The sequence below is a fragment of the Perna viridis genome, chromosome 6, assembly GCF_037379345.1.
Source record: "Perna viridis isolate PV_CMFRI_1.1 ecotype Kerala chromosome 6, ASM3737934v1, whole genome shotgun sequence".
NCBI classification, from domain to species: domain Eukaryota; kingdom Metazoa; phylum Mollusca; class Bivalvia; order Mytilida; family Mytilidae; genus Perna; species Perna viridis.
Window position 1 is genome coordinate 29,985,777 of NC_142450.1, and position 24,415 is coordinate 30,010,191.

The 24,415-nt window shown below is 33.1% G+C and overlaps 1 protein-coding gene across 1 annotated transcript in view; it reads left to right on the top strand.

The window, feature by feature from the left end:
• The first annotated feature begins 212 nt into the window (after positions 1–212).
• Positions 213–24,415, top strand: part of LOC148614481 (3'-5' exoribonuclease HELZ2-like) — a 28,673-nt gene continuing 4,470 nt past the window's right edge. Inside the window, 21 exon segments of the mRNA XM_088588570.1 lie at positions 213–436; positions 3,885–4,884; positions 5,667–6,350; positions 6,353–6,357; positions 6,633–6,697; positions 6,988–7,038; positions 7,423–7,473; positions 8,127–8,243; positions 8,390–8,701; positions 10,118–10,236; positions 10,796–10,841; positions 12,474–13,892; positions 13,895–15,798; positions 15,801–16,261; positions 16,855–16,940; positions 17,813–17,950; positions 19,417–19,554; positions 20,330–20,946; positions 21,710–21,934; positions 22,859–23,024; positions 23,971–24,138. Coding sequence (XP_088444696.1) covers positions 3,943–4,884; positions 5,667–6,350; positions 6,353–6,357; positions 6,633–6,697; positions 6,988–7,038; positions 7,423–7,473; positions 8,127–8,243; positions 8,390–8,701; positions 10,118–10,236; positions 10,796–10,841; positions 12,474–13,892; positions 13,895–15,798; positions 15,801–16,261; positions 16,855–16,940; positions 17,813–17,950; positions 19,417–19,554; positions 20,330–20,946; positions 21,710–21,934; positions 22,859–23,024; positions 23,971–24,138 — 7,714 coding nt within the window. The 5' untranslated portion in view covers positions 213–436; positions 3,885–3,942.

Below are 24,415 nucleotides of genomic sequence, written 5' to 3' on the forward strand. Positions count from 1 at the left end.
GACAAGTTAAACATTACATGAAGCCTACATTATTTAAAAAAAAAAACATTTTAAATGTGGGTAATGCAGTTACTCATTAACGTTCAAGTCACGCATATTACATAGAACGCCAAATGCGGGCAGTTGATTGAAGCAGAAGAAATATTTGATACTTTTTGATTCTATATTTAAATCTATATTTCCCAGTGATATTTTTAAAACGTTCGATCTATTTAGTTGTTATGCCTACAAATAAACTTCCTATTCGGGAAAAATGGGAAATGGATGAGAATTTCACGAGTTTGCTTATTACTGAGGTTAACGAATGAAATAACACAGCCTGTAATCATATAAAAACAATATGGGCTGAGTATTTTCTCTTTTTTTTATACAGGTTATTAAATATAGCATCAAAATTGAACATATTTTGCATGAGGATGAACAACTGATTAAAAAGGTAAGAACACATCAATACTGTAAATAGACATAATTGTAGGTGTTGAAACAGTATATTTACAGTCTACTGTTAATATTTGTTTCTATATGGAAATTACAAATAAACTTTGAAACGAATGAAAGTAGGTCAATGAGTGCCAAGGCTACATCAGTTTTCAAAGACCCCGATGTAGCAAAAACATTGTCTACTATACATGACAAATATGTTGTCGTATCAGCAGACAAAACAACAAAACAACATTGTTTTTATCTGCAAAACGTTTTACATCCAATGTTTATTATCAGAGGTAGACGTAGAAAATAATAGCTGTGATTAGACCTATACTGCTACCACACTCTCCAAAGAAGAGATTGTGGAAAACCATAAATCTGTGCTATTCTCTTTTTGGTCTCTCTACTAAGGACGATGATTGTGATTTACCTTCTATGTACTGGATTCCTTAACTCCACAAGAATCCATACAAACAACGTTTCATAGCTGGATCTACAAAATGTACCACCAATCCTCTTTCAAAACTTTTAACTTATATACTCACAACTGTCAAAGAGAATCTGCAGTCCTAACACAACACTTGTTACTCCCGTGGTGGTATCAATTCAATGTGGATTTTGAAAAATTCGAAAGATCTTTTGGAGACAATTAGTTCAAGACTTATCTGAATATAATAGCATTAAAACCTATGATTTTTCAATACTGTATATTTTTATTCCCCATAATCAGTTAAAATCCCGACTTAAGAACATTATACATCGTTGTTTTTCCAAACAAAAAGATGGTACACCTAGATACAAATATATAGTTCTTGGTAGATATTCCTCATACTTTGTAAGAAAAAATTTCCAATCATCTTCCAAATATACCGAGGAAGATGTTCACAAAATGCTGGAATTTTTAATCGACAACATATTTGTCCAGTGTGGTGGACGTGTTTTTCATCAAACGGTCGGCATTCCAATGGGAACAAATTGTGCTCTTTTACTTGCTGACCTATTCCTTCACTCGTATGAGGGTAACTTTATAGCTGATCTGATTAGAAAGAAAGAATATCGTTTGGCTAGATCCTTCAATCTCAGTTTCAGCTGTATAAATGATGTATTATCTTTAAACAATCCTAATTTCGGGGATATGATACATCGCATCTACCCAAAAGAACTTGAGATAAAGGATACTACAGACACTGTAAAGTAAGCCTCATATCTTGACCTACACTCAGAAGTCGATGGCAAAGGAAAACTATTGACCAAACTTAACGACAAACGTGATGACTTTTCATTAGGAATTGTCAACTTTCCTTTCATCTGTGGCAACATCCCTTCGGCACCTGCGCATGGAGTGTTCATATCACCACTCAAACGTTATGCCAGAACTTGCCGAAACTACACAAATTATTTGTATCGCACTAGAACTCTAACAAATAGGCTTCTGTAACAGGGTTATGTTGCTACAAGATTGAAGTCTTCATTACAGAAGTTTTATGGTCGTCATCATGAACTTGTGGATCGTTACGGTGTATCCATCTGCACCATGAAAACTGATTTATTCAACGGGTTATAGTTTTACTTGCATCCTTTGTCTACCCCGGACTTGATTTTATGTGAGCAACTCGGTGGATGTTTCTAGAAAAGCAGAGGATGCTTACCCTACCGGTGCAGCTGGTCCATGTTCCCAGTTTTAGTGGAGTTGCTCATTTGCTTTTGTTACTTTGGATGCATGATTTTAGTTACTTCATGTTCTTTGTTGTATATGTCTGTTTTCCATGTCTGGTCTTTGTCCCTGGATTACATTCTTTTGATTACCGCTATAACATTGGTTCCCTTGATTACTCTTAAAATCAAATAAGCTGTTAAGTCACCCTCATATGAGTGAAGGAAAATTTCGCAAGTAGAGGATCACATTTCGTTTCCATTGGAATGCCGACCATTTGCTGGAAAACATGTCAACCACATTTGACGATAAAAAAAACCTCCAGCATTTTGAAAATATCTACTTCGGTTGTATTGAAGATGATTTTGAATCGTTTTTTTTCCAAAGTATGAGGAAGTTTTTTCAATCGTATGAAATATAATTAATAGTAACATATTTTTAATCCAGACGTCTTTCATGTTGTTTAACATATAAATTCATGAACTTTAGTATTGATTGTATTCCTGTTTGATATGAACCCTGTTTTTCACCATGTTCAGAAAGTTAATTTTTAAACTTAAACTTTAACTTTGACGACTTGTCATTTTGACAAAACGGGAAGGTTTTTTCAGTTCTTTTCAAATTCAATATTAAAACAATGTCATCAAACACTTATGATTTGTTTTATATACATTGATAGTATTGAACGAATTCCTAGTTTTAGTATCAAATAAAAATAGATTTCCTTTGTATATATATCTCATGTGTAGAGCTTCATTTGTTTTTTCGTCGAACCAAGAATGAAATAATCTACTCCCAACAAACGATTTAATCGTTTGCTTGTCAAAGCATATATAAAGGATTTGTTGACATTTAATATCCCCAAGAATGTTCAAACGTATTCACAAGACGAAATACTTTTATAATTCAAGGCTTTCATCTTTTCAAAATTTGAGATTTTAATCACATTCTCCTTGCAATATTTGACGCTGATGTTGTATTTACACGAATATTTGTTATTGACGTTTATAGATCTTTTTCCATATTTTACTGTGTAAGCCATTTTTAGTAAGTTCATAAAGGGACACAACCCTTTGTGTGATCTCAAGAAGAAGAAAGAAAGAAAACAGTAAACAGTAAACATTTTTATTTGAAACTTAAACTATTTTCACTTCAGTAAGTACCTAAATGATTTGAAAATTCTTAGTATACATGTACCATTAAGGTTTGTATCGATCTCATGATTACACATATGCAAGCAATAAAATTTTCCTCTTAAATATGTTGTTCTAAAAAGTGTTATCATTAATGTCTAGTGACACAACAAAGTAATTCTTAAAAACGAAACGTCCTGATGGCTAACTCTTAATCGTTATGACAGTTCTCCCTATCGAAACTTTTGATGAGCCGACAATATTCGTTGCATGTCTTCGTAGGAGGCGTGATATTCATCTTTGACATGGGGACATACACCATTGGAACCCAGTGATAAATCAAAAATGTTTCCCTTTGCAGCAAATCACTGACTAACTAAATTTATAATCCTTCGTAACTAACAGCATGTTTCTGTTGTTATATTATTAAAATCTAAACATTTGTTGTAAGCATTATGCAAGCCCATGTTTCCTTTTATATGTAGCATTCATATTATCGTATCGATTATGACTTTATGGCAACTCTGTGAAAAACGAAGTTGAAGTCATTTTAAAGAACAGCACTTAAATATGTGAACTCCAAGTTTAAGATGGGAAAGCAAAAACATTTATTTATTTCTATTTCCATGATACACAAAAGTGAATTAAGAAATATGGGCCATTTATTTCAGTTGAAGGAGATAATCTGGTATGATGCTTACCCAAAGTGAGGCGGACAGATTTAAGAGAATGCAGCTGTTCGTTGAAACAGTTGGCAATTGTGTACTTAATGACTTACTTGAACACCACCTCTCTACCAACAACAATCAACAGAGTATTACAAATTTCATTGATAATAATAGCCATGAAATACTTCACTTGTCAGATATGAGTGGACAATGCTGCAAAAGTAACTGCAGGTTGGGAAAAAACAAACAAATAACTAAGTTAATGATGACACATCTTTTCGATCCAACTTTAAAATCATGGAAGCATGACCGTTCAAAACGTAAATCTTATGATTTATTCTGTTGTAACGTGGCTAAAAGCAATCTACAAGTAAAGAATTTTGACACATCGCTGACGTACTGCTTACTTAGGCATTTCTGTACCGAGTTATTTTGGCAAAGGTGGTTAGGAAATGAAACTCTTCAGGATGCATTGCTGACCAACAAACACTATCTTTCTCACATGCGAAAACAAAGAAGTGCAAAATGTTGTGTAACCAACTGCAGTCTACCTAAACCAGGAACAAATAACACTATTCCCAATAAAATGCGACTGAATTGTAGCCAGTGGAATATTCTTTTCACAAAAGTTCCTACGCCTACCTGTCCTAATGATGACAGCTGTTGTTACAAGCCGCAAGATAGTTTAAAAACTGACGATTTAGACAAAAATCTGGAAAATATTCTTTTAATGCAATTTTCTGAGCTGAGAAATGCGGTCGAAAATTTGAAAAATATGAGGAATCGTCTTTCTCACAAATCCAATGGCACAGCAAGGCTTCATGAGAATGAATTCAATAGTTTATGGAGTGATACAGAAAAAAATGTTATGATTATAGCTGATAGTATTGGTTCATCACCCAAATATAGGGCAGATATCAAGTATGCTAAGATTAGACCTCTAGATGAAATCACGGCTTATACGCTTTATAATCTGCAATTGAGAAATGAGGAACATATCAAGGTTTGTTACCATAAACAATGCTTCATTTGATGATATATATATATATAGAAACATTTATTTGCAAAGTAATTTATCAAAAGGGTAATCACGAGTGTCCAGCAATAAACAAATTTGTGCAGAATTTATTGTTTGTAGGAGGTAAATCTCCAAGTGCTGTGGGTCCGACTGACTTAAATTTGGTTTTTCGACGATAACCAATTAATCATCCTATATATCATTTAGCATTTCTACAAAAATCATTAATATTTAAGATACACTTGTACTTTTTTGGTTGACTTAAAGATATTCCATACCTTATAAAAAGTCCCAGAGTGACAGTATATTATTTATAAATATTGATTACCCAAGGATGATTAGATATTTCACTGCCATCGATATATTAAATGCATTACAAAAGCTGAATAATTTTAACGTTAAAATGTAAAAGTAAATATTTTTGGTCGTATAGGACACAAAAAATACAAAGTAAGTAAAAGAGGTAGGTCGCAAATAAGATATATAGTTTGAATGCAAATATACAATACGTACTTGCTTCTAAACAACTGGTAATTTTTTAATTCTGAATCGAAATGTGGCATACCCTAGGTATGAATAGGACGGTGTTTATGTGTCACGTGTTTTGTTTGGAGTCATGAATTGAAACAAAGTTTGCATCATATTTATATATATTAATCAACTTAAACCAAGTTCTTCCGGTTTTTAATTACAAAAACGAGGCAATATACAGCTGTTCTATGTTTATACGATGTTTTTTTTTTTTTGTTTTGTATATGTTTGTCTAGAAACTTCAGCGCATCACTAAGAAACAAGAGAAAGGTTTAAAGAAACTGGAAGCTGCAATTGTAATCGAACAAGTGAAGAACAAAGACCACAAAAGTCTTGAAGATTCAACAAATTTCATTGAGGATAAAGAATTACAACTTGACAGCAATGAATCAGGGTTAGACAGTGTTGGCACAAAAACAATTGCTAATGCAAATGGTGCGTCCAAAAATTGTCCATTGAAACGGACTTACTCAAACAAATTATCTAAAGTTAAAATAAATGAAGTTCCTTCTTGTAAGGAAAGACAGAGAACTCCTGGTTCAGCAAACCACATCCATGATTCTCACAATGAACAAAAAGGCGCGGCTGTATTGGAAAATAAAACGTTTAAACACATATACTATGAAACTGATTCAAAAAGGGTTTGTGTTTCTGACATAACCAAATTCAATAGTTCTGACATTATTTCTGAGACAAATACCCCTTCGATCGAAGGGCAACAAACAGTGGTGAAATCGATTTATAGTAATTCAACTGTCAATTATGACAGATATACAACATCAGAAAAAGACGTCCAATTGTCATGTGGTGAGGACAGCACTTTGTTTCAACAACAAGAAAATCTGGAAAGAAAAACTGAAGATGAGAAGATTTATCAAAAACTGGAATGCCACGAACAGGAGCTGGAGACAGTGAAGAAGCTTGTAGGTATGTATTTGATTTAGTATCTACCTTTAGGTATTGTAAACTGTATGAATATATTCCACAAATATCATTAAGTACTTTATTTTTTCTTTTTTTAATTAATCAACACCGTTCTTATAATTATTTTATCTTTTTAGGTATAATTATATGATAGAATATAAAACATCCTATGACAGAACTTAACAATGTAAAATGATTTATCTCAAACACACGAAATTAAATTACACTAGTTTTAAACAAGATGACAAATTTATTGATATTCAGTTCATATATTACAGATGGAATACAAATGGAATTAAGGCTAAGAGACAACGAAATAATAAGGACAACAGAAATCAAAAAAGTAAGTTAACATTTATTTCAATTGAGATGAGATGTGAAGTAGTATTTAACGATCAATGTTTTTCATAAGTTTTTTGTTTAATATTTCAAAAGAGTTCGTTTATATTTTTAAGTTGTTTAGAAAATGAAGTTATGTATACATTCATAAAACAAAATGTCTCAATTAATGATTTATCACGATTTGAGGGTGTGAGCACTTACTTTGATAGAGAGGTTTTTTAAACAAGTTTTCGTCCAAGTATTCATGCTTAAAATAGAAATTTTTATAAAGCGATAAATTTTATACTTTAGGGCCAAGAAAATCAAGAGATAACAGAAAGTCACTACTTAAGCGATTTGCAGGTGCATTATTTTGTATTCTTAATTTAACAAAACAATTAAACTTTCAAAGACGGTATTTCTTAAATCTTCGATATATATAGCATGCCTTATAAATGAAGCATTATCATTTCAAAGAGAAAAATATTTTTGTATAATATGCTTGAATATATTTTGGAAGGACTAAATATTAATTACAAAGCTGAAAGACATTATTTATTTTATCATTTTTTATGAACACTGTTTTCTATGATTTCAATGTTGAACTGTAAATGACTTGCTTTCGTAAAAGGGTAAAACCCCCAGTTCCATTTTCATGAAGAAAAATGACTTTTTTCTTTAGTTTTGTAGAGATATAAACTTTGTCGGTTTGTTAATATCTGTCAATTAACAACATTGCTTTTGTAGATAAATTTAAGTGTATTTCATCTAGAAATGACGACGACGAAGCGTACAATAGTAAGAACGTATAGTATCATATCTACAGTTTAAAAAAAACTGAATTTCAAATTAAATAACAAATATCACGTTTGTAAGTTAAGCTTACTGGTTAATTGGTACATCACCCTTTTATAATTCTTAAAACTTCTATCTAGATTTTGTTTTTTTAGAAAAAAAGAATGTCTTGTTTTCATCAAATGACAAAGGATAGGCCGTATGGCGGAAATATTTCAAAACACAGCACTTGGTTAACCATCCAAAGTTTAAAAGTTTTCTAATATTACAGTGGATTTCATGGTTCTTTTTGTTTTGTTTAGTTGTATTCTGCTAGAACTGTACTTCGCCGGTTAAATTCTTACATACCATTGATTGAAAGTCAAAATACTAAGGCACTTCTCTTAACGGGAGATCATAATTAAAAAAACGAGCATAAAAATGTTTATTGCAGATATGAAAACGGCTGGTCATGCAAAACAAGTTGGCACTTAACGTCGTGTTAGTTTCAGGAAGATTAAACAGTAGTCATTTAACTATTTAAGGAAGTTTATGGTGCCTTTTCGGTGTTAATGCTGTATGGTTGTTCATCATATTTTGATGTCAACTAATGAATTTGATTTCGATGACCTTTGTTTATTGCCCTAATACTGATATACTCTTCATACATTGTACAGATCTACCTGATGACAAGTTTACTTGTGCAGCTTGTAAAAAAGAAATATACGGCAGTTATGAGAAATTTAAAGCTCACAAACGGACTTGCATCGAAAGAAAAAGACATAAACAACAAGGTAATTTATCAAATGTTTATTTCTCAACGTCGGGTTTTGTTGTTTTTTTTGTTTTTTTTTGGTTTTTTGTTTTTGTTTTTTGTTTTGTTTTTTGTTTTTTTAATAATTTCTTTTTCTAATTAAATATGTGTTTAATGTCATTGCAGAAGCAAGCGAAAATGAAGATGCTATATTAAAAATTGAAAATATGCCGAAGAATCAAGAAAAAAGGTCAAAACAGGATGTGAAAGACGATAAAATGAAATTCAACAGCAAATCTATCAAAGTGAAGGACGCCGAAGAAGGAAGTTTGTTGATCTGGACAAAAATATCGAAAGCATGTTTCATATCAAAACAGGCATTTAAAGATGCCATCGCGGAGTTCTTAGCAACTATTTTCAAAGAAAATCCTACAGAAGGTGCTAGTATTACTGATGTAACAGTAACAGTACATTTTATAGACAAAGGATTACTTCAGGGTACGTCTTTTGTTGTCTATTGTTGTTGTTATCCTTTTTTGTATAAAGCTATATATGAAGCTATGTTAAGTACAGATAACGACGCCTCCTAAATATCTTTGCAGCTTTATGTCAGTTGCATTGCTTTTATCGTGTGTTATAGAAATCTGTTGTTTTACAAATAAAATACAAGCATGTGTGTTGAAGGTTCTGTGGATGATTACAGTAGATTGTCAATACAATTCTGCTTTTTTTGTCGAAAAAGTCATAATTTTTTAGTTCATTGCAATACACGTATATTTCAAGCAAAACAACTTTCTAGTTAAGCTGTAACTACCCATTGTATAAGTTATAGATGAAATTATTATTCAACACATATATTTGTCGCAAGTAAAACAGTAATTCACAACAGAAAACTGTTATCAAGCTCATCCGTTCCATGAAGACTTATCTTTTGTTTAAACCTTTAGTTAAACAATATCTTTAATATTTCAAAACGACAAAATTTAAATGGAAGCACAATTGTTCCTTTGTGCGCTATCCTTTAAAGCAAAAACCTTTCTTTATATAAGGTTATAATGGAATTCAAATCAATCATTTGCCGAAAACAAATTAGCCACATTTGAGATAATCATTATTTCCACATCGGGTCGAAAACTCGGGATATCCTAATTTAACCAATGTCTCTGTACCAAAATTTGACCTTAACAGGACGGATGATTTATTTATCGTCACATTAATCATTTATTGAATGTGTGATCGAAACTAAATGTTTGTGTTGTTTTGTAATTCTTTTCAGTGTTGCAAGTCATATATGAATGCTCGCTAAGAATTTTCTACTACTCGCCATATGAACTTGTTTTAGATAACTTTTTTCATTAATGAGTTGTTTTATACAACTAGTAGTATGTTATAATTATCAACCACATTTACGCCTTGTCTTTGATAGGTGGTTATAATACTCCCGCTCAATGAGAGGGTGGTATATTGGAATTACCTTTTCCGTTCGTCATTTCGTCCGTCCTTCCGTCCGATTTCCGAGGCAAATTCCTCGGCTCCTTATAAATAGATTGGTTTCAATATGTTGCTTTATAATGATGGCCATACGTTATACGAGATTTTGGTGTTGTCCTTGTATCATGTGACTTTGCCATTTTTCACTGTATGGAATGATAGTGACAATTTACGTAGCACAAAATAAATATTGGCTTCCAATGAATTGGGTGATTTCAAATCTGGTGTATGGCTTCATATCGATGTGGTATATTCTGTATATGTAAGTGGTTTTGGTTGCTCTCCAATATTAATTTCATGTACAGCTTTTAAATGGGATAAACTGCCCACTTTCACCATATGTACACGAAAGTGGGTATGTCTAGTACGACAACGCGTGTTACTACATGTTGCACTGTTAACTATGTTTTGTTTACCTTTCAGCTCAAGATTCTGATTCTGATGATATGGAAGGAGATATTTACACGTGTGGAAAGTGTGGACAGGAATTGGGAAGTTATAAACAATTTAGGAATCACAAACTCAAACAATGTGAAAAAGTGGTAAAGCCGTCTTATTTTATGTATGATAGGTTAATCACAATTTTCCTGTTAAAAATGAATTTCAACTTATTTGAAGATTACAATTGGCACAATAGAATCAAACTGAACACATCAAAATTATGAGTATATTAAACAACACAACCATGTTGAATCTTAATCACAATAAACTTTACAAGACATTCTTTTTTAATTGACATTATGTTCGTAGGATTATAACGATAAACATTGACATAGTTAAATGTAGTACTACAATTCATTGTGCCAATATATGGTTGACAGGTTTATTTTACAAGTAATTAATGGCATGAAGCTTTATATATTTGTCTTAATAAATTGTATTAAGAGAAGGCTATTCAAATGGCATTATTTGTTATCATGCTTATCAAATTATTTTGTAACCGCAAAAATAAAAAAAGGTAATTTTTCGTAGCAGAATGGTATCTTCAATCTCATTTTTTATTTAAAAAATCCTCCGTTGTCATAAAAATAATTTTATATATTCATTATTTTCTAGTCAAAATATGCAAATAATATTTTTAATCAAATACATAAATTTTAGAATATCAATGATGAAGCGATAAAAGCAGAGAGGGTTAATCTAAAAGGTATTTTTATTATTATTAATTTTGGTAGTATTGTCCGATATAGTTTGATTACTACTGCAAAGACGCGAAGACAAATTTTATATTGCTACATATTTTTTATGATATTGTTTCTGATGGATGACACATTTCGTTTCATTTCAAATATTTATTTCAAATTTTATCAAAATACTGTGTAGCATTATGCAACGCTTATAATTTTGAATATACTACCGGCGCGATGTGTTTCCTTTCTGTGTTTTATCATAATTTATTAATCTATTTTTTTTTCATACATTCATCTGGTAAGTTCATAACTACTTCACTGCAACCCTCCATGGTTGTTATTTGAATTGAGGTAAGAATGTTCGGCATGTACAGTGGATGTTTCTAGAAAAACAGAGGACGCCTACCATACCGGTGAACCTGGTCCATGCTGCCAGTTTTTAGTGAAGTCCGAGTTGCTCATTTGCTTTTGTTACTTTGTATGTATGATTTTGTTACTTTATGTTCTTTGTTGTGTATGTATGACCATGTCTGATCTTTGTCTTTGTCCCTTGATTGCATTCTTTTGATTACCGTTCTCTTGATTACTCTTAGCTGTAATGTACAGAATTTAACGTCGGCTTGATTGCAAATCAAATTTCCAGTTTGTATGACCTGTAATGTTGCCTTTAAGAATTATGCAAATTTTGTCGTAAAATTCTAAGCAATCCTTTAGGGGATAGGCATTAAGAAGCATTAATCGTCAGCTTGACGAATTGTATTATGTGCAAGTGCTTTTCATGGGAAGCCACTGAGGTTCTCTGATCTCTGTTTCTTTTTTTTTGTTTTGTTTTGTTTTGTTTTGTTATGTTTTTTCTTGTATTCTTCTATGTTGCTTTATGATAAGCATTTCTTATGAGAAGGAATTGAAATGTGATTTGAATCAGTAATCAAGGCTATAGCGGTAATCAAAAACATGCAATCAAGGGACAAAGACATGACATGGAAAACAGACACACACAACAAAGAACATAAAGAATTTAAATCATACATACAAAGTAACAAAAAGCAAATGAGCAACTTGAACTTCACTAAAAACTGGGAGCGTGGACCAGGTGCACCGGTGGGATAAGCGTTCTCTGCGTTTTTTAGAAACACCCGCCGGGTTGCTAATAAAAAGTTAAGTCCGGGGTAGACAAACGAGAAAAGGAAAACTATTAACCGTTGAAAAAATCAGGTTTTATGGTGCAGATGGATACACCATAAGGATCCACGAGTTCATGATGACTTCTGTGGTGATGACTGCAATCTTGTAGCAACATAACCCCGTTCCAGAAGCCTATTTGTCAGAGTTCTAGCCCGATGCAAAAAGTCTGCGTAGTTTCGGCAAGCTCTGGCATGACGTATGAGTTGTGATATGAACACTCCATAGGCAGGTGCTGAAGGGATGTTGCCACGTATTGTTCGTTGTATTTCTTATTGGCTAAGACTTTTGGCTAAGTTCATTTATCATCTACTTATTGTCTTTCTATTTTTCGAATGACGTAAAAGTGTTTCACTATTCGTTTTGCTAATGTTTATACGCAAAATGGGACGTGGGTGTAAAAAAAATGAGCTTTGTTCAAGTTATTTCTTGTTTAAAAATATCTCACCACTATGAGTTTTTTCCAGACAAATTTGACATTGAAAGTGGTACAAGTGATGTTGGTACAGACATAGAAGACACTTACACAAGTGGAGCTTCGGGTTATACCGAATCTAGTACATCAGGCTATGAAAGTGATATCGAAAATAAGCCTCCAAGGTTAGGAAGAAGGCCGAAAATCAGTGAGATTGGAATACTAGAAATTAGTAAATATCCGACTAGAATTTCTTCAAAAGTTAGACGTTCCATATACAATGATGACAGACGAGCCAAGTTTAAAGCAATACATGACGCAATTAAAGAGATATCATCGGGGGATGAGGAAGAACAGGAAATCCTTGAATCACCATCATTTGTGAACTATTATGAACAGTCGGTTACAGACAAGGGAAGATTTGATACGGATACCTGGAAAAAAGGGCAATATTTTTACGACATGCTGATTCAACAAGGAATGAAGCTCTCATCTAAATGCGTTATGACGCTCATTGATCAGTTTGAAAGAACCATAAAAAAGTTTAAGGATTTTTACTCAGAGTTTTATGAAAAACCCGAGTTACAACGGCTTTTAGCCAAACATCCGACGAAATACAAAAAAGGCATCCTTGCAATCGAATCGTCTCATGCAGCAGTTTGCAAATTACAAAACGATTCCGAAGGAATAGACGAAATTGTTATTTCTGGCAGATCAAAATGCGGTAAGACTTTTACTGATGACGAAGTTGTCGTAGAAATATTGAGCGTGGAAACCCATTTGAAAAAGAAAGGCAGACGCAAAGTAGAGGTAAAGACTATTTATGGAAAGTTGGTTGGTATCATTAAAAGAAATCGTAAGAGTTCAATAAAACACCCTGTTTATGTATGCGAACTTGATAATTTTGACAATAACCAGGCAAAACCAATTTGCAAAACGATCCCTAAAATTCAGCTCGTGAAGGAGACAGAAAATGATGGAGTTTTTGCCGTGGACATTTTTAAATATAACCCAGACCTTCGCAATCTTGTGTTTGACGAATCGATACAGATTACCCCCAAACACAGACAAAAATACTTATTTTATGTTGTTTATTTAGAATGGACCACAATATATCCAGTTGGAGTTGTTATACATCTACACAAACCAAACAAAAATCTCTTATCAAGTGATTTGAAAATACTAGAACTTCAGTATGAAGTGCCGACACTCTACAAACCAAGAACAGTATCTCAGATGAAAAACATATCCGACGTTAACTTTCAAAAAATGAAGGACAATAGGCATGATTTTACGAAGATGATTAAGCCATTTACAGTTGATCCTTCGGGTGCGCAAGTCTTGGATGATGCAATAAACTTTGACAAACTCGATAATGGATTATCAAGGGTGGGTATTCACATTTCTGATGTAATATCACGACTGAACAAAAATGATGACATTGACCGTGAAGCCCGAGAGAGGGGGACTACATTTTTGAAGGTAAATTCAGGAATGCCCATTATATGCTTCCCGAACCTCTTAGCAAAGACACATTTAGTTTAGTTCCGGGTAAAACCAGATTTGTTATCACAATATTTTTGTATTTTACGAAGGAATTAACTTTGAAAGGGCACACAATTGTACAAAGTTGCATAGAGTCGAGAGAGAAAATGCAATATAGACAAGTTCAAAGTATTATTGATAATAAGTTACAATCGGAATTCAAAAATGATATCGATAATTTATTGAAAATTGCCAAAGTTCTACGGAAGAAAAGATTGGGAAACGCCATGAATGCAGTCCTTTATGAATTTGATGACTTGAATGACTTTGAGAGTGAGGCATCTTGTTCTGAGGCATACTATATGATCGGCGAGTTTATGATTTTAGCAAATGAGATCGTTGCTATAGACCTTATAAATGACAAATCCTTTAACAACTGCATTCCACTACGTTGTCAAGACGCACCACATGAAAAACGTGTTAAGGAGTGGATAAATGCATATCCAGAGATAGTTGATCAAATAATTGAACTTCAAAATATAAAGCCTATTGAACACAGGGAAATCAAGTTGGATCATCTCTCACAGCGAAAACACAAAATGAGATACACAAAAAAGTGTCACCTCCAAAAATGGGTTTGGAAACAAATATTTGATTCCATTAAAGAAGAAGACTTTCAGAATGCAGGCAAGCTAATTTCTACTGATGGCTTGCATCCATTTCAAGCGCTAGCATTGGATGAATGGATTGCTTTGCAAACAAATGCCGAGTATAGGTGTTCAGGGATAGTTAAAAACCGAGAAGGAAAACACTTTGGGTTGAATAAATATCCGTATGTGCATTTTACGGCTCCAATTAGAAGGTACATTGATATTGTTGTTCAACGTTTGTTGGTAGCTTCAATTCATAAAGAAAAATCTCCGTACACAAAATCGGAGATACAAACATTGTGTGTCGAAATGAATGAAATATCAGGACGTTCGAATAGATTTAAGGCAAAATGCAAGTCGGTTTCACTAGCTCACAGTCTGCTTCAAAAACCCCAGGTAGTGCATGGATTTGTGAAATCGGTAACAGAAGAGGGAATTGCATTGGTTATTCCAGGTTTGCGTTTTCTGAATGAGGATGTAAAATCACTTGTTTTGTCAGATTTAGATGTTTGCTGTCAACCAATTTTGAAAACTAACGATTCTATCGATATAACAACCCACACAGATATTCTTGAATTGACTTGGGAAAAACGTCTTTATTCAAGATTAAAATTTAGACCAAAACCAAGGCAAATCGCTTGGGGATATCAGTATCCGGAAAATGGAGATCCACAGAGAATCGATCCGATGCAGCGTACTCACGTCGAGCATTTAAAACACTGGATTGTTCTCCTTGAATACGCATGCAAAAAATCAACAAAACTTTTAAAAACCATTGACTTAAACACTTCAGATCGGACTTCTTATGTACGTGGTATTTTAGGTACCGAGTACGATGTAAATTGCGAAATAGAAAAAACGAAGGAAGCCATCTCAAACACGACCGTAAATACAGAGTCCGAGGAGGTTAGGAAATCTGGAGGTCACGATTCTATTCAACCTATCATTACGACGCAGTCGTGTAAGTTTTCTATGACATTTAGTCATGGACAGATACTGGCTGTGCAACTTTCAGCTCGTATGCAAAAGGGAATATTGACACCATACATTCAAATGTTAGATATGACAAACAATGTAAAATGTTGCATTGAACATATACGTGACCCTGTTTTATGTCTTGAGAAGTACACAGCAGAGAGAGTAAAATTGAACTATACAGATATAGATGCCTATGTTCGTTTATGGATGCCAATTATAAAAATGGAAAGTGTGATGAACGCTGTAAAATCGGATACTATTGTCATATCAATGAAATGAATCTAGTTTTTAAAGACAAGGATGGTCATTTCTTTTTAGATAATGACTTTTGTGACGAACGTGATATAAATCTTGGTGCATTTAAGATTAGATTTTTAGATTTTGAAGTTGATTCCTTGCCGAAAGAAGGACGTGGCCGATACTATTCCCAGAAAATGCAATATTTGTGCATTCGTTGTCCAATTAAAAAAATAAAAAACAATAATCAACAACACGTGAAAGACAACGACCAAAAAGGCATTCCCTTGACCATGTGCAGTCCTGATGATTATTATATCTGGTCGACTCATGCGACAGTTTTACGAGTTTCAAGGTTAAAAGAAAAAGGCACCACAAGAGTCGACTTTCGTATAAACGAGAAAGCACCACTTCCATGCCAAGAACTGTATGAAAGAAACAAACAGCATACCTGTAGCGTGGAAATAATGCCCAAAACCGCAATTGATCAGTAAGTGTTACAAATTGATAAGATTATATAGTCATTCTGATATTTTATTATATCTGTGTTCACTTATAGGTGTAATTGATTGCCCACGCGCAATATGCACACATTACATATCAATAAAGGTCCTTAAAGATAATTTAAAGCGTTCGAACAGCAATAAGTATTATGAAGAGTCTTTATTAGAAAATCGCAACATTCTTTTAGAGGGGTTACTCGTTGAAACACGTGTACAGAATGACGAAATTTGCGACATTGATGTGATAAGTAATTTTGTATTTCTTAAACCTCAACGGACGTTAAACCCCAACAATCAATCAATCAATCATAAACCTCAATTACTGTTTTGTATCAGCTATGTCAAGATATTGTCTCTTTCGTGTCTTTTAAAATTCAATTGATGGTAAATTGATAGACATTAGTTTGATGCCTAAGCTTAGGATACAAATGAACGAAAATGGAAACCAGTGAACAAAAATAATTCTGAATATTCGAATCTTTGGTTATCTTTTTTTTATTGAATAGAAGTTTGTGAACACCTTTCGGTTTTCATTGGAATAATGCTATTACTTTTTACAATCATGTTTTCTATCGTATAGGAGAATGGAAACCTGCCTTAAGTTTTTACCAGAGGCAACAGAATTATCTAGAGCGATTGCTTTGAGGTCAGATCTACCTGAATTTTGTAAGTATTTGTACATATATTAAACATTCTTTTGTGAATTGTAATTGTTCCAATTATCGAAAGGGCTACCCATAAATAACGTAGACCATCTTGATTAAAACTGACGCTATGATGAGAAAAATATTTTTTGCACTACATGTTTTTGCAAGATTATATAAGAATAAGGTCTGACTAACCACTTCCGGGTCAAATGGCCACCCCTATGTAGTAGCAAAAACACACTGAACTTATGCATTGTAAGTGTATTATTTGTATGTATTCTGGTCACAAGTAGTCAAAATAAAGCTGCAGATGTGTACTTTAAAATCATATTCGCAATTTACAACAAAAGTGTATGAATATTGTTTACATGTGTGAGTAATTTGCCTCCTTGCTGTCAGTAAGCAGAATAGGTAAAAATGTGGATTTTCAAGTATTATTTATTCAAGTAGTTTTTATGAAGAATTTCTACGATCATCGTATCGTACCATTAGCATAATGATTTTGAAAGACTTTAAGATGTCATTTGTCCTGGAAATTCACGGTGAAACTATGAAAATTACTTTTTTAACAAGTAAAGTAATGGAAACGTTAGAAGTGGTTAGTGAGACCTGACAAAATTAAGAAATAAATAGCTAAAAGAGGACAACTGTTTCCGTCCTATTTGATAAAAAATCGAGATACATGCTTTTGTCAGTAGCTCTGTTGTAAAATTGTGAATGACTCACACGGTCGATGGTAGAAAAAAAATTATGTGCAATTTTTTCAAACCAAAGCAAAGTCTTCGTAATAGGATGAATTTTGCTATTTTTTTAATACCAATTTGTAGAATTGAGCTTATCAAAACAATTTACGTACAAACCTTATAACGATATTTTCAATGTACTTTGCAGGTCAAGACCATGATCACCTAACTGCTATCACACAATACGATGTGCATGACATTGGATTGCCTTTGAACAACAACCAGCAACGTAATGCAATATCTTTAGCACTAAAAAAGAAAATCAGCCTTATCCACGGACCCCCAGGTAATCTCGTTTAATTTTTTAATTATCCTATTACTGAGCAAAACATTAAAACGATTAGCGTTCTCATGGTATTAGTCCTTATTAATCCCTCAAAACAGTTTTTTTTAATCTAAATTAGACCCGACTCCGTCGATTTGTTCTTTTACTTATTTTTACTTATCTATTTTGTGCTGCTAACCTTTTTTTTAATCTCAGGTGCATTCCACCATATATTTTTTTTTTTTAGAAAAAAATAAATGCTTTAATCTCTTTTTTACACATTTAGCGGTTACCAATGTGCGAGAAAATGAATTGGACTGATTTGTTTAAAATACGACAAATCGCAACGTGCGTTGGTCTAAAGTGTGTTGCTAATCTTGAAGTTTGTCAGATAATTGTTCATTGGGCAAATTTTACAGACTTAGTACTTTTATATCATTTGTCATTGTTCAGAAAGTATCACAAAAAAATCCGCATTTGATCTGTACAAAATCCTTCAAATCTCACAACTTTAATGATCAACTACCTTAAAGTAATGTTTGGCCACTTATGTTTTATATTGAAATAATGTCAATCCACATCATACTTAAAACATGTACAAATCTATAGACCTAACTGATTATACTCGGCGTCACATAAATAACATACTGTTAAAATTTGAATAAAAATATTTTCTTCGACTTTATTGACACCAACCGTCGTTTAAATTGTCTTAAATGACTTGCTCATTCGTTTAGCCAAACAGCTTCTCAAAAACAAGTCGCTTTTTAGCTTAAATCATGCGTAACAAATCCTTACGGGAAAATCCCATACTAATATCCGCCATGTTGGTTTTTACGGGACGATTTGTTTACAAACGAAGTGCGTAAGTTCCCGTCGAACTCCGGTGACAATCGTCTGCTTGATCAACTTCTCGGTATTATACGTTGTTCGCGTAAAATAAATCCGAGATATCCGAAATAACGCCGAATTGCATTCTGGGTTCTTCGGTTTTTGGACAAACCATTTAAACGTAAACAACATCTCCTAGCAACCCGATCACTGTAAACATGGCCGACTTTTTACAATGTAAATATTGCCACCTAGAATTAAAATCTGACCGGAATTTAACGATTCAATGTTTAGGGAGAAGCCGTTTGGCTAAACGAATGAGCAAGTCATTTAAGACAATTTAAACGACGGTAGGTGTCAATAAAGTCGTAGAAAATATTTTTATTCAAATTTTAACAGTATGTTATTTATGTGACGCCGACTATAGGTATGATTAACCGAATACGAGTGTAGTTGGTACAATTTTAGATTCTTGTGTATGTGTATTCTTTTGGTAATTCTGGAAATTCTGTGTCCCATCTCCCTTGATTTATACTCATTAGACACGTCAGTATTCCAATCTTTTTATCATGTGTTATTATATTAACATTGAACATGGAACAATAACAAAAAAATATTTCATTTAGTACCATCATGCCTCACAATTTGTTTTTCAGGTACTGGCAAGACAAATACAGCTATAAAACTCATATACCTCTTTAACAATATTAACAGAAAACTGGAAAAAGAGGGAAAAGGGAAGAAACGTATCTTGTTCTGTGGGCCATCAAATAAGTCTGTGGATGTTGTAGCAGGTGATCTTTACAATGATTACATTAAAACAATTAAAACATGTTATATATCCCGTTATCATTACCATACATAATATAAAAAAGGCAAAGGAAAAACATTGAGCAAAAACTATATTTTTTGCGTTTATCATAGCGCAACAAAACTACATTCAAGACATTGTTAAGTGTTAGTCACTGTAAGAATCAGGCAGTGGGAGACACATGGTATACAAAAACCCACCATTTTGGAAGTTGAATTTGTCTATTTTGGACCAACAGAATCAAGGAAGAAGACAAGATCTTCTATATCATTTTGGTAAACTGTGTCATAATTTCAATGAAATGCACAGATAATGAACATTTTAAAGACAAACAACTCTATCAAAAACCTCATTTTTCTAACAGTCTTTTGAAAAATTTCTTACCAAAGCCAGTGATGCAGAGATCAAAAAATGGTAATGTTTTTTTTTAAATAAAGAAAGCATCTTTAAGTGAAATTATATTGTTAGATCGATGTCCTTTTGACAGGAATGTTTCAGATATTTCCAATTACACTAAATTATTTTCCTATTAAATATGATTTTCGTGTTAACAATGGTGTTAAGACAATACATTAGAGCGATTGTTTCATAATATTACTCTTGAAGAACAATAAATTACAAAAAACATGCTGTGTATAAAGATGATCAAAGTCTTATTCATTCCTTGATAGGTTAAAAAATAATTAGATATTTAAAGAGGCTTATTAGCTTTACATGTACTATTTTTATGAATTGAATTGTATTTTGCTGTTGTTTAGTACGACTTCTTGAAAATAGAACAGTTTCGAGTCCGTCCATGGCTCGGTTATATGGAGCGTCATTGGCAAACTGTGACTTTCCATGTCCAGGAAAGTATTATTCATCGAACGGAAAATCGAGAGATGAAAAACCAGAAGAAAAGCTAAAGTCCGTTTCTATTCATCAACTCATTCGTCAGGAAGGGAAACCGTTTGCGTCACAGCTTAGAGAGTTCAGTGAACGTCTACAAGATAAAGATAAACTTAAGTTAAAAACTATTCAGGACTATAAGGAGTTATATAATGAGGCAACTCAGAAAGAACTAACTAACTATGATGTCATATTTTGTACAACTGCGGTGGCAACTAATTCAAAAATTTTTGAGCTTCTAAAGAACCAAATATTTCAACTGATGATTGATGAGTGTGGAATGTGCACAGAACCAGAATGTCTAGCCACAATTGTGTCAACCCGAGCAGAACAGGTGACCCTGATTGGTGATCATAAACAATTGAGACCAGTTATTATGTGCGATCAAGCAGAAAGACTTGGTTTGGGAAAGAGTCTTTTCGAGCGATACTTTGAAGCAAAAGATAGAAAAAAATATTCAGTTCAGCTTACAACACAGTACAGAATGGTATGTATTTATAATGGTTCTTGTAATAAAATAAAATGCACTACATAACAAGTTCTCTTTTGAACCAAGTTAAATGTTTGCATTATTAATTCAATAATAAGGTTCAGCACTAGACGATAAACCGATCTAATCGAAGAGTTAGTTTTTACTACACGTAAAAGAAGTTCATTATCGTTTCCATCTTAATCAGTTTATAATTTTTCATCCGGATATTAAGTTACAATTAAGAGCGTTTTTCAACTGAGCGCTTAATTTTACCTTTGTGTTTGATCTCATTGCCTATACTGCTATTGAAGTCAAAAATATGTCCTATAAAACATTGATATCACCAAAGCAAAAAGCTAAAAAAGCTAAAAACATCCTTATATACACCCTCAGACCGTTTTTTATCAATTTAAGAAAAAAATATGATGATCGTTCGGGTTTCATCTTGAAAAAAGGAGTTTTAATTTTAAACGTGGAAAATTTCATAAGAGAATACGGTCTCACATACTAAAAAATGTGGAGGCAACTTGAGGCGAGATATTTTATTTTTTTTCAATCCATATGGGTCAGAATACCTACATTTGTCTCTATGAAAAGTTGAAGCGATGGTAATTGTCCGCCATTAACAGGGCACGCTCAGCATCAACGAAATGCATCATGGGTTATCTTGCTGTATATCGCCCCACGCAACATATTTATTGTCGTACTATGTAAATGTGCGCGAAATTCCAATCCTTGCTATATATAAATCATTGGTCTAATGAATAAAATATTTTAGCACTGCAGTATTTGTGAATTCCCATCTATGAAATTTTACGACAATAGTTTGCACACCGGTGTATCAATAGCATACGAAGAACAAAGACCCCTGCAGATCTGGAAACATTATAACGGCCGACGGCACGTGTTTTGCCACGTAGAAGGAGAAGAAGAAGCGTTGGCTGTGTCATCTGGAGAAGGAAATGAAATGTCACGAAGCAATAAAAAGGAAATTGAGCAAGTGGTAAATTGATTCAATATTTAGACATATGCTTTAGTACTACATATTTTTGGTGCATATCATACCACAGAAAACAATCTTTATGAGTGTTTTATTAGTATTATTTTCCAGTGTATTCTAAACTACCTAAAGCAATGTTCAAATATATGAGTAGTTCAAATCAATGTATTTTTTATCGACAACATATTTGTCCAGTGTGGTATTCGAATACCAGATAAAGGATACTACAGAAACTGTAAAGTCAGCCTCATATCTTGACATATACTCAGAGATAGATGTAAAAACTATTGACTAAACTATACGACAAACGCGATGACGTTTCATTCGTATTGTCAACTTTCCTTTCTTCTGTAACATGATTATGTTTCTTTAAGATTGAAGTCATCGCTACAAGAGTTTTATAGTGGTCATCATGAACTCGTTGATCGTTACATAGATTGTTTCCATCTGCACCATAAGTACCAATTTGTTCAACGTGTCATAGTCTGTTCCTCTTCCGTCTACCTCGCGCTTGCCTTACTTGTGCACCTGATCCATGCTCCCAGTTTTCAGTGAAGTCCGAGTTGGTCATTTACTTTTGGTGCTTTGTACGTATTATATTTGGTTAAAGTATGTCCTTTGTAGTGTGTGTCTGTTTTCTCTGTCTGGTCTTTGTCCCTGGATTACATTCTTTTGATTTCCGCTAGAATCTTGGTTCCCTTGATTACTCTTTCATAACAATGCAAACATAACATAATTGTTTAAATAAAGATTGTGATTAAATAAATTATGTTTCTCATGATTACATGTTCGAAAGCATAAATATGGTATCTAGGATTTGCATTAACACCTTTGAAAATATGTTCCTGCCGGTTGATACGAGTGTATAAAGTGTCTTTTTCAGAAAGTTATTTCATTCAATGTTTTTCTTTAATGTCTATATTTTAGATGAAAATATTGAATTATTTGCATAAGAAGGAAGATATCTTTAAGGATATTAAATGCACTATGAACATTATGTCACAGTACAGAGCACAGTGTTCTGTGTTTTCCAATGAACTTAAGAAAAATGGTTTTCACAACGTTGAGGTCAATACTGTAAATGGTAGTCAAGGTGTGTGACGTGGTGAAAAATGTGTGTACAAAAGTACAGTAATAGAAATACAACAAAATATATTTTATCTATTGCAAATTTCGATATGTTGTAGACGTGTTTCAATGAGTAACTTCTTATGTGTTTAAAAAGTAAGCTTAGGAAAAAACTACGCGAAAGAATTATAGCAATGCTCTCGTACCATCATTAAACCCACTCATATCTGAATGGATTCTAGGGCTAAAAATGATATCTGCTTTTCATTTTTCTGAATGTCTCATCTGATGAAAAAAAAAGAACATAGGTTTCAGGTTCACATTGTTTTATACACTCCTCTGTAATGGTGATCAGGTTCGTTGTTCATCACTCAACCTCATGTATCTTAAACTCTTCCTTAGCCTTTAAAATTCAACCTTTTAACTTTCAGGGAGAAATTGAATCTGCATCGAAATTTTAGGATGTAATGATTATCTTTCAATTACCATACCTATAGTGATATAGTGTCCCTCCGTCCTTCTATTCGTCTTTCTTTCCTTCCGTTATACAGGGGTGGGGCGTGTCTTTTACTTTACTCATCTAACACTACCGAAGGAAATTTTATGCAACATTCAAAAAGTCTTTATTACATGTTTCCACCTCTTATATTAGAACTTGATCTGAATCAATCTGGTGTTTCACATAGCAAAACATGGACTAAGTCAGTGGTTAAAATTGGGAATTGGAGGGCCCATCTCCTATCCTATTTTTCAATTTATACCACTGAATAAATTTGAATGAGCCTTTCAACGAAACTTTATTACATGTCTCCATTGTGCACCTCATATTTCAGATTTTAAGTTATATCCCTTATATTAACATTTATTTGAAAACAAAATTAAGTAAACAGTTAAATGAGTACACTGAAATAATTGTTAGTTAACGGTAACTACAAAGGTTGCCTTAATTGTATATTTGATTGATATAACAGGAGGAGAATGGGACTACGTCATTTTCAGCCTTGTGAGATCGTTACCGGGGATTAGAATTGAAAAATATCCTACAAAGGGTTGGAGTAGGAAAAATTTAGGCTTTATAACAGATGAACACCAAATTACAGTGGCTTTGACGAGGGCTAGAAAAGGGCTCTTCATAGTTGGTATGTTATTCGCTAGAAAATATATCTTTTAACATCACAACGCTAGGTCTTTCACTACAACACGTTTCCTTTTTCAAAACGTCTGTTTCACCCCGTATTATTTCAAACTATTTTTACTTGTTTTTAAATCCTTTGTCGTGCAGTTTTCGGACAGTCCCTTGATTTTTAAATTGCTGTGTCCAAGGTCTGTTTTCAAGATGTCTGAATCGTGCTTTCTCAAAACATGCCACCCGAAACAGCTGAGTTTGATTTGGTCAATCATAACGGTTGGTTCTGT